General features: G+C 36.9%; 1 protein-coding gene across 4 annotated transcripts in view; it reads left to right on the top strand.

Moving 5' to 3' along the window:
* Positions 1-14,328, top strand: part of GlyS (glycogen [starch] synthase) — a 119,302-nt gene that overhangs the window by 28,338 nt on the left and 76,636 nt on the right. For all 4 annotated transcript variants that reach the window (XM_067108735.1, XM_067108736.1, XM_067108733.1 and 1 more), the window contains exons 2-4: positions 9,072-9,256; positions 10,244-10,435; positions 11,268-11,465. In XM_067108735.1, the coding sequence (XP_066964836.1) occupies positions 9,072-9,256; positions 10,244-10,435; positions 11,268-11,465 (575 nt within the window). The remainder of the gene's footprint in view (positions 1-9,071; positions 9,257-10,243; positions 10,436-11,267; positions 11,466-14,328) is intronic.

The raw sequence follows: 14,328 nt of genomic DNA on the forward strand, positions 1-14,328 counted from the left end.
GTGTTGCCTGATGGTGAGAATCTTGGTTTCGGCGTGTAAGTGTTCTATTGGTGTGGATTGTGTATATTATATGTAAATACATATAATATATAATATGATATAATATAATATAATATATAATATAATCTTGAGTTGGAATGTAGGGTTGGCTGAATTCAATTTAGAAATCAGATAAATTGCTTGCGAAGGTAAAATTGTGAATGAGTCTGATACAATCTATATTGCTATACGAACGCTCCCGTGTAGTGTCAGCTGGGTTCCTGTGGGCACCTGAAGAGTTAGAAGACCCAGACCTACTTGGCTGGGAGGTGTTGAGACGGGAGGGTGCAGGGGTGGGGGTGAGTGTATATTCATGGCAGTGATGGCGCGGGTAAAACATGAGTGACCTCTGTAGGCGGGTAGCACGTGCCGACAGTGGACCTCATGCGGTGCACTGCAGGCGCCACTTAAGGTTCTTTGCAGCGTGCCTTCGGCCCATTGCTGCGACCCCTTTTATTCATTTTATTGTACCTCCGTTCATATTTTCTTTCTTCCGTCTTACTTTCCACCCTCCCGTAACAATTGATTCATTGTGCAACAGCGAGATTTTCCGTCTGTTAAACCTTTCAAGTATTTTTGCCGTCAGTTTCCGCTTCAGCGCTGAATTACCTCATAGGTCCCAGTGCTTGGTCTTTGGCCTAAATTCTGTTTTCTGTTCTGTTCTAAAACATTAGTGGAAGAATTTCACAGGGGACCCTTGTGCCGCTTGGCGTTGAAGGCGACGATGATGTCAGTTTGTGTGCTTTTAAAATCCCAGTCTTTGTTTTAGTTTTTAATTTTTGCCTATCAAAAACTACTCCTATATCCCTTGATCGCTTGTGTAGCCAACAAATAATACGGGATTTTAAGTGGAATGTATTACTGACTTTCTATGTCAAGAAGTATCTTGCAAGTTTGATGCATTTTAAAGCGAAAAATGTTATCAGTTTACAATCAGTAGGCATCATTCGTGACCTTACTTGTCTCTGTGCCATAAGCGACAAAAGAAGGGCTTTGATATAATTCTTTTTAGCAAATCCGAATATACCCTTGGATTTATGTAAGTGCGCAGTCATTATATGTTTGTAAAAAGTATCATATGCTTTTGCCCTAATTTTTTAGTGTGTATTTTTACAGTATGCTGTAAGACATGCGCTGGCATAGAAATATGCAGCGAACATAATTTAAGTGATTGTATGTTGCTTATCTTCACTCAGCCTCTCGTTTCCTACATCCTCGACATTCACTTCCTTATTCAAAAGTCTCCGTAGGGGAGTAGTGTCGTCATTGCACCTCACGGGGTGCACTGTAGGCATTACTAAAGGTTCTTTGCAGCGTCCCTTCGACCCCCAGCTACAACTCCTTTCTTTCCTCTTAATTTACCTCCATCCATATTATCATTCTTCCATCATGCTATGCACCCTCTCCTGACAAATATTCCATAGTGCAATTGCGAGGTTTTCCTCCCGTTACACCTTTTAAACCTACTCTCAATTCCTTTCGAGTGCTGAATGACCTCATAGGTCCCAGTGCTTGGTCTTTAGCTTAAACTCTATAATCCATTCCTTAATCAAAAGCAAAGCTTCGTAGGGTCATCTTTGTGTTGGCAAAAATAACATTACAAATGATTCAAGTAGATTATGTACGCTCTTCACATACCATTTTGCGGGAAACAAATATGATATGCGTTGTCTTGGCACATATCTTCGCACCTTGGCCATTATGCAACCTCTCTAAAATATGGAGAAATTCGAACTCGTGCCCAGGCAGCTCGGGATGTCACGTGACTTTTGACTTTGGCACTGCTCCTGAACGGGGTGACTTTGGGAGTCTCCTTCAGCCAAGTCATGTTTTGTCATCGTTCTGTTATGGTGCGCTCTCTCTCTCTCTCTCTCTCTCTCTCTCTCTCTCTCTCTCTCTCTCTCTCTCTCTCTCTCTCACAAAATCACATGCCCATTCGCATTTACTTAGATATATACTGCTGTTTCTTTTTTGTATATACATTTAGAATATATATTGTAGACGATCGCTTAAGAACACACACGCACACACACACAAGAGAGAGAGAGAGAGAGAGAGAGAGAGAGAGAGAGAGAGAGAGAGAATTTTCACTGTTTTTGAAGCATACAGGGAACTGCAAATAAAAACGTTTCTGAGTTGAAGAAGACATCAAGGTGTCTGCTGTTGAAATCTGTAAGATCCACATGCTAGCGGGAGCAGCAATAACAGTTGGAGAAACTGCAAGCTGTGTTACTCTTTACAATCATCTGTCGTTGATTTTGTTCCGATTTTCGCTCTTTGTCCTAATTAATGCAGAATACGAACACTGACGACCACTAATGTCCTTTCGTGACTCTTGCTAAGAGAACAAAAGTTGGCGAGACTCGTCCGAGTCCAAACTTAAAGAGGATATGCCCTTTGTAGCCGGTCTGACTATGTCCTCGTTCCCGTCGTTTTGTCCCGATGTTGAAATGCGGGAAGGGATCACCCCTCTTTCATAGCATTTCCTCCACAGCCCCCTGTTGGAGTTTTCGTTCTTTCGCTGCAAAAAATGTGAGGAAAATTCATTTTTGTGTCTGCGTTTTGGACGTATACATGAAGCCATCCAGCTGATTTAATAAGACTTGTGTAATATTTCTAGTTCAGAAACACTACAGCCTTCTTTTAGTGTCAAACTCAGTTATTGTTTATGGAGGTTTTGTGTGTGAAATTTGGTTTAATTTAGTAGTATTTGCAAGTAGATGAACTGTACAGGTGATAAAATAAAGAACTTAAATATTCCCGAGCAATTGTTTTTTCGTGTACTACTTTACTAGTTTGTCTCAGACAATTTTCAAGCTGACATCTTACTCGCGTGACTGAAAAAACACTAGAGATTCATTGTAATTTATCAACGTTTTGAGAGTTTGGGTGCGAAATGTAGTTTAATTTAGTGGGCTTAGCAGGCAGAATAATCGTATAAATGACAAAAACTTAAATGTTTCCGAAATATTCCCGGAAATAGCAGGTGTGCCTTGTCAGGTATCTACCCGAGTACAGTATTTTTTCACCCTTATTTCTAAGCTAATGGCCCCTACTCTCGTGACTAAACTTTTAGCTGTAACTATTATGTGCCATGTATCAGTGTATTTTTCTCAACATAAAAAGATAAAAATAGCGATACTTAGGTGAACCAAAATTTCGTTCCCAAATGAAAGAATTCTAACACGCTAATGAAAATCCGAAGCGCCATGGTGGATCGTACCTTTTGTGGCACAGACGTACACAAGCCCTTAAATGAAGAAAAAATAAAAAGCTTAAAAGACCCTCGGCATTTCAAGGCTGAGCAAAACAGATGCAAATCTTTCGTTCCAAGATTGGCGGTGGCGTACAGTAGCTGCGGAGACCTCTTTGGCACGGCTCACCAGCTTTGTAAATACCGGCCTCGGGTGCATCATACTGCTTCCATCAAGTCGAAGAGAGGGAAGGCCTCTCCTGACGGGTCGTCAGGGAAGGTAGAGTCACGAAAAGGGATGCTTGGAATAGTCCTTTGCGTAGAGCAATGCTTCTCTTCTCGGTAAAAAAAAGGATGTGTGCATTATTTTCTGCCAAGTTTTAAATCTTGATTCATTGGTGATGAAGCATTACAGTAACAAAGAATTTTTAGGGTTCGATTTATGCAAACGTCGATGTCTTATGTCGAAAACGCTCTAATTTTATTTTGTTCTATTTACTTTGGGGGGGTTGGGGTTGGGAAAAGGTTTGTGCAACAGTTTGTGGTTTATTTCTGAGAAAATGAATATGTATGAATATGTTTTGAATGTTTAAGTCCTCGTACCTGTCGTTTTTTTTCCTGTATTGTCAGCCACGGTTCGATTTGGTAGTTGAAAAGGACTTAGCAAACTCGAATCCGTAGTAGGAATTCTTTTGATATCTTCAAAATGCTGCCTTTCTACTTTGTGGGTTTCGCTCGGCACCTCTTCTCTAAGGACGTAACTAATAAAGTTAACTTAGTTGTAGATGTTCATTATGACTGCCAGCCAGTCATCAAGGATATCTGATCCAAAGAGAAACTGGGAATTTCAAATAATATATAGAATGGTGCGAGTAAGTGGTCAGGAAAAATATGAATTTTTTATGGTCAAAAGACGTTGGTCTGTCTACAATTTTCCCATAGTCTTAAAATTTCGGGTTCGTTGCCTAAAGGCTTCGTGTAAGTTTCACAGACGTACGCTTTGTTAGTAAAAAAAAAATGAAGGAGTTATTTCCATACACCAAATGTCGACCGTTTCATCCTTAGGGAAATCGAGAAAAATAAAAATTGAATGTTATTGTTACCATTTGTCGTCTACGCCTCCCTGAGAAGACAAAAGACAAGCTCCTTCATTCTACTTTATACCTGGAACTAACGCATCCCAAATAAACAGTGACAATTCTCTGATAAGATTCATATCTCACGGCTCTTCTCCGAGGGATGGAAGGTCCTTAAAACTACTACGCCCCAGACGCCTTCTAAAGAGCAGACCGCCAGCTGGGGTCTGTGATTTTAATGGTCGGCCTCTGGTGGGTGTCGTTAATGGCAAGAAAATGGGATTTCAGACGAAGTCATAACAAAGGGCTTTTTGTGATTGTAAGCATCTAGGCATAGTTTGCATTGACTTGTAATTTCCCGAAAGTTTCGGAAAATTTGATGATGATGATTATGATTATTATTGTTGTTGTTTCCATGGACTTTTTCAGAGCATTTGCCTCTATGTTTAATTTAAAGGCTCGAGAATGATGTCTCAGGAAATGAAAAGCATGAAAGTTATGTATAATGCCCTTCAAATTTTTTATTCTTTTTATATTTTTATGAGAATCTGCCACTTTAAGGGTCAATATTATTTAACACGCAATTTTTGAAAGCTATCTCAAACATGTTTGCATGCATTTATCGAAATGTTCAGTATTCCTCTCCCGATGGAGGTAGATAATTTTTATGTATACTGTAGTTCTGCCACAGGTGATCGTGGATGGAATTTTCTCTCCCTCGATGATTATCTTGTCTTATGAACTTTTTTCTGATTAAAACTTTCCACCTGTTTGGCCACGATAACGAGCTATATAGGTATGTATATCATTGTCATGAAAACAAACTTAAATCAAATTTAAATCCTGCACGCCATTTCGTGACAGCATTTGTGGTAATGCTGTCCTAGTTCCCTGTCCCATAGAACAGGAATAGACTTCACGGTGCCTGTACCCAACACCGTTACGTGACGGCTGTTAGTTTTTGACCTCCCTTTTGACAGGTTGGGGTGGTAGGGAGCGAGAGGATCCATTATCAAGTAACAGTTTTAAATGGCATCCGAACCTTATTTAAGGATAACAACCATCTCATCTTATTTTTCAAACCACCTTGACACATATGGCCAGCGAATGCCATAAATAGCGTTGGAATTCAGACCCTGTCCTATTTTTATCCTTCTGTCTGCTCGAAGGACAGGAGTCCCTTCTTTAGGCCTAAAAGTCGCCTGTGCTTGAGGAGGGAGTGGGCTTCTCACTTTCCCGAGACCGCCTTTCTATCTTTTCTATCTGTGTGTTCATTCTCCTTCCCTTCCGTGAAGCGTTTTTGCTGCTAGACGATTTCATTTTCAAATTCTTGACATTGTTCTTGCTTGGGTATGACTACTGAAGAGCAGTCTCATTGGGATTTCATTTTAATACAATAACGAAAGGAAAGTTTAGGCGAAAATGATTCAATTCGTATATGAAGCTTTCCCTTTAAGTCAGGTTATTTATAACCAGGATTCGTATCGATGTTCTTCATGTATTTATAAAGCCTTTGACAAACAGAGGATATAAAAAGGCGTTTTAGTCTTAAGCATATAAATGTGAGATAAAATAAGCTCATATGTTCATGTGGTTGAGACTGAAATGCCTTTTTATATCCTGCTGAGTGTTTCAGTGTCAAAGGTGGTTGTATGTAAATAAGTAAATGACATCAATACAAAGGCTGGGTGTAAATAACCCGACGTAAAGGGAAAGAAGTCAAGTTAATGTTAGAATAAAAAAAAAACTAATTGCTTTTCCTTGCGTATCTTCTTTTTTTTATTTTAGTTTATGATTGTGATTCTTGGAACAAATCCCGTGATGAGAGTTGTGTTGAGTTATGAGGATGGGTTATTTTCATCATTCCTCTTTAGCCGAATTTATTTCGTACCAGGTTATTTGCACTGAGATAATCTTTGAGGTGAGACAGGAATTCTCATAAATTAACGAGGTTTTGTTTTACGAGTGAATTGGTTGCTATATAATAGTGAAGTCATTCACTATGATGTACAGTGTTGGATTTTGCTAAAAATTCTGTGACAAAATGGAATGAAACCGATGCATGGTGGGCCGAGTTTTTTTTGTTGCGGACTTTAAATCATATCGATGGAGTGGGAAGTATATTATTTATCTCTTTATCAGTAGTTGTTATCACGTTCAGAGTGTCTTTGATGTTGCTAGGTCATGAAGTCCCATGAAATGCAGAGGCAGTGTGAGCACTTAGTAATTTTTCTGTTCTCTGTGACCTTGACCTTGATAGGTCTCAATAATTGACAGCAAAAGTGCTCTAGAGCAGGAGAGAAATGAACCTTGGGCTGTTATCAGTCGCACACTTTCTTATATCTTTCTTAATTGATAGTTGATAATAGCGCTTTCTCATTAGTATAGTCATTATTCCCAGCAGCAACGTAATTACAGGATATGTTTTGATTAGTGTTTGTATGTATGTATGTATGTATGTATGTATGTATGTATGTATGTATGTATGTATAATAGAAGTGTATCTCAAGAATGGTTGAACAGAACCGAGTGATGATGACGCCTTTCGTTTTCGTTGGGTGACTCCCCGCAGGTGATAAGTTCTTTGTGGGCACAATGAAGACATTTTCAGTTTTCTTTCGTTTGTCAGAGAGAGAGAGAGAGAGAGAGAGAGAGAGAGAGAGAGAGAGAGAGAGAGAGAGAGAGAGAGAGAGACTTATTGGAAGGGCCAAGATCTAAGGAATGACATGTCATTCATTAGGTCTTTGTAAGATCGTTATTAATTCAGCTGTATCGGGAATAAGTTGTAACTCATTTCAGTATTAATTCAGCCGTACCGGGAATAAGTTGTAACTCATTTCAGACGGTTGCAATTATTGTGTCTGGAAAAGAGAGGAACTTAATAACCCAGAAAATATGCAAACAAAAATATGGAAACAGTCTAGAAGTATTTCAGAGAATAAAGATAAATCACCAGATTACTACATACATACACAAACAGCAGTACTTATAGGCTGTCAAAGCACTGTTATAAACTCCTAAACTCTGGTCATCAACATCAGTGGCTTGGAAGATGTTTCACATGTTACACTAAAGTGAATGAAAAACCTCCTATGTCTAGTATTAGGTGATATCGAGTACTGTATTTTGATTTTTGTGCTGAAGTTGTTTCACTAGGTGGGCTGCAACAGATGTCATAGTTTCAGTGGTAGATGTGTGTTTATGTAAGTGTAGTGGTTGTTAAGGCCTTTTTATCTCTTCTTTGTACACACACACACACATACACACACGGCCCAACAGCTCTGACTTTCATACCATACAGTGCCACTCACTTGTATCCTATGTTGTAGGCTACACGCATTTGAGATTACTGGATATCAGAGGCCCCTGGATTCTAAACACATCTAGATCTTCTAGCCCACACTTTGTTACATTCTCAGTTTCATCTTCCCTTGCAGGACCTTATACACACAGCCACCAACACATGTCCTCCATTTTCTCTCATTAGGTAAGCTACCTCACAGCACTTTTATCCACGTATTTTCTGTTATAACTTTTATTTACAGCTCGGTGTCATATTTTATATATTTGTCACTCTTTTAACACATCTTATTCCTTGTATAAATATACTACACAAACTGTAACTTTTATCATAAACGTTTTTTGGGTCCTTGTATGCCAAATATGCTACGTGTAGCTGTTTCAGTTTGTTTAATCTCAGAATTCTCTTACAAATGTTTTAAATCATGGGCACTGGAAAAGAAAATGAAGGTGGTTTTGAAAAGGATTGACAGCATAATAGGAAGATTCAGTGCACTGGGAAGACCATATGACAACTGAGTTTATTGATAGATATTGTGTCCGCAGGTGGAAAACAGTCTTAAGGTTTCAAGGATTGAGATTGGACATGTGACAAGATTAGGCAAGGAATAATTAGTCAGAAAATTTGTTGATATGAAAGTAGTAGGACAAAGTACCAGTAGGAGGGCTGGAAAAACAAGGGTAAGAACTGTAGCATAAATGAAGCCTAAACCAAATGAAAATTTAGGCAAAAAAGTGCTTGAGACAAAAGAGGGGAAGAACTAATTTCACAGCTAACCCCATAAAGGAAAATTTTGATGTTAAAATGTTAATGATGATGATGAAGATTTCATCTAGTTGTCATGTTCAAACTTGCATCGGTCTTCGTTATTATTTCTTTTTACTTGCCTTACTGTCTCTCTCAAAACTCTATACAGTATGTGATGTGAGCAGTGATATTCTCTTATAATACTTAGTGTTACATGCAACTACATTAGTTCATTGCACTGTTACCTTAGTTACCTGTGATCATTTGAATTCCCTGTATCTTTTTGATCCTCTGGTCACTTCCTTAAACATTTGCACATTTTTATAGATCCCACCCATTTTTGCATCATGAAGATCTCTTTCTTTTCTCCTGCATATTCAAGAATTCTATAAAAATATCAGCTCAGGCAACATAAGAAATAACCCAGGAAATAGTAAAAATTACACCATTTTTGCTTCATAATGAAATTAAAGACACAAAGCATTAAGAAATATGGTTTTACAGGTTAATTTGATTCTGTTTTGAATGAACAGTACTGTATATAGAAATAGTGTTTTTCATTTTGTTTGCCTTTCTTGAGAATTCAAGAAAGCATGGCATTTTCTTAATATATTCTCTTTTAGTTTAAATAACAATGGGAATTCTTTTTGCTTGTTATGCACTGAATTTACACGTGAGAACAATACTGTACGGTAATCTTATTTTTGCTTAACAGTGGGTGGTATCTACCAAGTGATCCGTAGCAAATGCAGTGCATCTGTGGAAGAACTTGGAGAACAGTATGTTCTTTTGGGACCCTACAAGGAAACCAGTGTCAGGACAGAGGTTGAACTTGGGGAATTTCCAGATGACTCTCCACTTACAGCTGCTGTTAATGAAATCAGATCTTTGGGATGGAGGGTGAGTAGATCCTAGGAAACTAGAAGGCTATAAATAAAGTAGAGTGGATTTGGTCAGTGTATGTACTTGTGACTTGTTGAAATTTTAGTTTATATCTGATTTTGAAAAGGGAATAGCAGTAATCTTGCATTTAAAAGCAAAAGCATTGGGAAAAATATAATACTTCACATTGTTTAAAGCAAGGGTTCCGGAGAAATATTTATAACTTAAGAAGCTTGAAGATTAAATAGCATTTGAAAGTTGTAGAATTTTCAGAGACTTGCTTGGTTAGGTAAATAAATGCTCTTGAAATCATGGGATGCAACATATGGAAGCAGTAAGATATGTGACAGCCAAACAACATCTTGGTGACAGAAGATCCATTGTTGTGAAATCAAGTAATTTTTTTTAAATGGGGTTGAGCTCTCAGATGAAATGGAATGGCGGGCTATATGCCAGAGTCAGTTGTATGATATTATTCAAGTAAGTTTGTGAAGTGCTTTTATTGATACTATTTAAATGTTCAGAATCGGTGGTACTCCTTAAATTGTTTTGAAAGAAGTACTTTAGTGTATGAATAAATTTCATTTAAAATTATTTTCAAACAAATCAATTGCAGTTTTAATCTGTTGTTCCCATGGGATGGATTAGAAACTAGCTTGAGGAACTGGTGGGCATCCTGTTGAATGACATATATTTAGAAAATTGTGTAAAGTACCATTAATTTTATTTTTCATAATTTCTGAATAACCCAAATATGTAGCATCAGTCCACTTGCTCTAAAACTAATTTTTCTTGAATATGCAATTTGGACTTTCTTGTTCAAAGCCTTTCTAAGCAGAGAGTAAATAAAGGAATTTAACACTTAGAAGTGAAGAACATTACACTTGTAATAGAGGCACATTGGAAAGGCATGGCAAGGCTTTGATACCTTAAAAGACACTGTACTGTAAAATACAGAATATTTGTATTTTTCCCTTTTTTATTATCCCTTTTATTATTTCACAGGTACATACTGGTCGGTGGCTGGTCGATGGAAACCCCCAGATTATTCTTTTTGATATTGGTTCCGCATCTGATAAACTCTTTACGTACAAAACCGAATTTTACGATACTTGTAAAATAGGTATTCCACATCATGATATTGAATGTAATGATGCCGTTCTTTTTGGTTTCATGGTAGCAAAATTCATTGAAGTGGTAAGTTACTCATTACTTATTTATTTTATTTCTTGTTCATGAAAAGTAGACTTTTTAAATTCATATATCTTCAGAACATTTGTTAATAGTTTTTTGGGGTGTGCTCTTATGTTCTATATAATTTCTGTATCAGTATGGAAATGGAATAGTAAAAAACATAACAGTAAACTGTGTGGATGGGGGCCTTAGAGATTGGTGTCATGTAAGCTCTTGATTCATAATATAATATTGCAATGAATACTTTATAGAATCCTGATACAATATGCTATATGTGAATTTAGATGTAATTTTTTTTATAAAAATACCTGCACAAAGATGCAAAAAGCAAAGCAGTTTTAGTTAAAAGTGGTGAATATTGTATAGCTTTTATTTATATTAGATCAGTGTCTAATGGGAACATTTGAGTAAGGGTTGTTGTTGAAATTCTGTGTAAATTTCATACAACCTATCTGTAAGGGGAAAACTTGTCTTGAATTTTCAAGAGTTGCAGTCTTTTTAAATGTTTTTCGTATGCTTGTGTGAAAGTTGGCAGCTATAGTGTATGTTAATCTAGCTGATTTTGGTTTAGTTATTTTTAAAATTTACTGACATTAAAGTAGGTCTTAAAAGAACTAATACCTAATTGAATATTAAGGGATTAAAACAATAAATTATGGACTAAAATTTAAAAGATAGCAGAATAATTTTAGGAGGGTTATATTTGCTAAAAGTCTGTGCATCGCACCTTTAAAAAGAGCACATCAGATGAAAGTAAAGGGTTCAGAAATATTTTGATCTCATGATTGATCTGATACAGTACAGTATCGGCTTTCACTCCTTTTAATTTTTTCAGTTTCAGTCGCAAGCACTTGATTTCAATGATTGTAAACCTCGAATTGCTGCTCATTTCCATGAGTGGCTAGCAGGTGTTGGTCTTATCATGTTGAGGGTTCGTAACGTTGATGTTGCCACCATTTTCACCACACATGCCACACTTCTTGGAAGATTTCTGTGTGCAGGAGCTGTTGATTTTTACAACAATTTAGATAAGGTGAGTCTGATCATCTAGATTTATATTTATGTACTGTAACAGTATAAAAGTGCTTTTTAAGGGACTTTATTGACAAATGGAACATCTGTGAAGGTACAGTATAGTAACTTTGCCATGTATTGTAATTATTGTATGGTCGTAACGTTGCCATGTATTGTAATTATTGTATGGTCAATTAGAGCGCTAGCAAGTTCCTTAACAAAAACTGACTGACAGTTGTGGATATTATGAATAGGAAACATGCAAAAGGAAAGAAATACTAGTAATGAGCATAGCTGTTAGATTATACTGACATGAATTAGAACGAGCATGCATATGATGTTAATAAGCAGACACTTAAACCCATATGTTTGCCTTCACATTCAAAATATAATTCATCAGTGCTGTTTCTCAACTGAGTTGCAATGCTAGATAGATGCTTTACAGAGTGCAGATACCATTTGGATGTCTATCCTATGAATGATTGGTTATGATGATACCCTGGCCATTTTATAAAATTTGCTAGTAACTTTGCTCATTGTCAAGTTGGCTGTTTTAATATTTCATGGTTGTGTAGTTGGCTTTGCAAGATACCTAGTATTAATTAGATGGAAGAAGTTAATGCAACTTACATGCTTTCCTCAATAGATTTTGAGCTGGTATTGTATGCTAGTATACTGACTAGAACACTGTTGGATCAGTGTTTGGAATACTTTATACTTCTGATCAAGATGTACAGTTATTAGCTGGGAAATAGTACCTATAAAACTGACTTTAGACAATTTCCTCTCATATGATTTTTCCTTTTGGCAATACGAACTTTATGGGTTTACATGTAAAATCTCAAATTGGGAAACATGGCCCTTTTTTTTATTACATATGGCAAGTTTCATTTTGTACTACAGTAGAAAAGAAAACCTTGGCCAATATGTATGCCAGTTTTCTTTTTTAAAACCTTAAGTAAAGTTTGGTAAATGTATGATGATGGAAGCATCAGCAGATTAAAATTGCTCAACATACTGCTTGCCGTAGTGAGACAGTTCACACTAGCAACAGCAATCTGATAAGACTAAAACTCTGCAGCTTTGGAAAGGAGGTGAAGCCTGGATAGCCCAGTTTTAATATGGGCATAAATAAGGGGGAGACTGAATGTTACTCTAATGGCAGGTTCTTCTTATCTAACCTATATTTCTATGAATCCTTCACTTTGATACTCGGGATCTTTTGGATTCCAGTGATTGATGTTGTTGCAGACATGAGAAGGGTTGGCAGATTTACTTATGTAGGATAAGTAGTGAGATGTACAGTTTAGATTCTTAAGATTTTGTGTTGTAAACAAGGTTCTTTGTTCTTTGATAAAATAGTAGGTCATAGACGACAATAATAATGATATTAATAAATTTTATTTCAGTACAAGGCCATATAGTACATGGAATATACAAAGTAGAGACAAAACATACAGTCTGTATACATGAGGTAACATGATAAAAAACGATAATTTGGCAATATCCACACAGTTGCTGAGGAGGTATAAAAAACAGTATTCATAGTAATGGTAATGACAACAATAATATTGAGAATACTGTATGTAGTAGTAAAAAAAACATTAAAAATGATAATTAAAAAACAGGTTGCATACAATTAATTTCCAGCTAGGGACCTTAAGTGGTTACAGAAGTCAGGTCCAGAAGGAGGCTAAATACAAAAATTGAAAATAGCAAAACTGTAATGATAATGATCTCAGTAAAAAAAATAAGAAAATAATAACAACAATAAACAGAAATATAATGATAATAATAATAATAATAATAATAATAATAATAATAATAATAATAATAATAATAATAATAATGACAGATTCTGCAGATGACAGATTCTGCAGATGACACTTCATTATTGCAAAAATAGAGATCAAGTCATTTAAGGAACAGACGCCTCATTATCCCTCCCTCCTTTCCCAGCCCGAGAAGATCCCTAAAAGAGTTCAGAGGTCTGGTTAAACAAATCATTTATAACTAACTAACTAATTATCCCTCCTTTCCCACAATTTAGATCATCTTCATGCCTCACTGCTTAGGATGCTTTGTATTAGTAAATTGCTGCTGTTTCTCAGTCAGGTGATCAGACTGGACATTGTTCACCTAACAGTGATTTTTAAATTATCCAGGCAGTTTTCTATGAACATCTGCATGTCAGAGTGGTAGCGAGGAGTGTTTGTGAGGCGTCTCAGAATGTCATTGTGAACAGCAGTGATACGTCTTACAGTCTCTCGGGTATAGTTCGTCCAAAGGGAACACCCATATACAGTGTATACTGTATCAGTACGAGCAGAAGAGCAGCAGTTTCTTGGTGACAAAAGGCAAACCTCCTTGCAGTCATGTTGCCAGTTGTACATAGCTTATGATGCCTCTGTTCTATGTCTGCCGTATCTTTTAGGTCATCCGTGATAATGTGGCCCAAATACGAAAATTCATGGATGAATTCCAGCCGATGATTTCCGAGGAAAATTTGTGTTTCTTCAATATGCTTAAGCGATCTCGGAAACAGCGACATGCACTGGATTTTGGTTTCGTTGTACAGAATATCAAATTCGTCTGCATATCCGTTGCAAGTGTTGATGAGTTGCTGGAGACCTTGCACTGATCGGGAAATCAAAACCATATCGTTGGTGTGACAGAGGTTGTATATTGTTGTTTTGTTGATAGTGCATCCGATTGAGAGTGAGTTTAGTTTGACATTCAGGGTATTAAATAGGTATGGAGAGCGAGAGAGAGAGAGAGAGAATGCTACCTTCCCTTAGCCCGTTTAGGGAGCCTAAGGTGTACAGCAATACCTTACCCCATTTGACACAAAATTGCTGTGTGGAGAACCAGCAATATAAAAT

Source organism: Macrobrachium rosenbergii, chromosome 9, assembly GCF_040412425.1.
Source record: "Macrobrachium rosenbergii isolate ZJJX-2024 chromosome 9, ASM4041242v1, whole genome shotgun sequence".
Classification (NCBI taxonomy): domain Eukaryota; kingdom Metazoa; phylum Arthropoda; class Malacostraca; order Decapoda; family Palaemonidae; genus Macrobrachium; species Macrobrachium rosenbergii.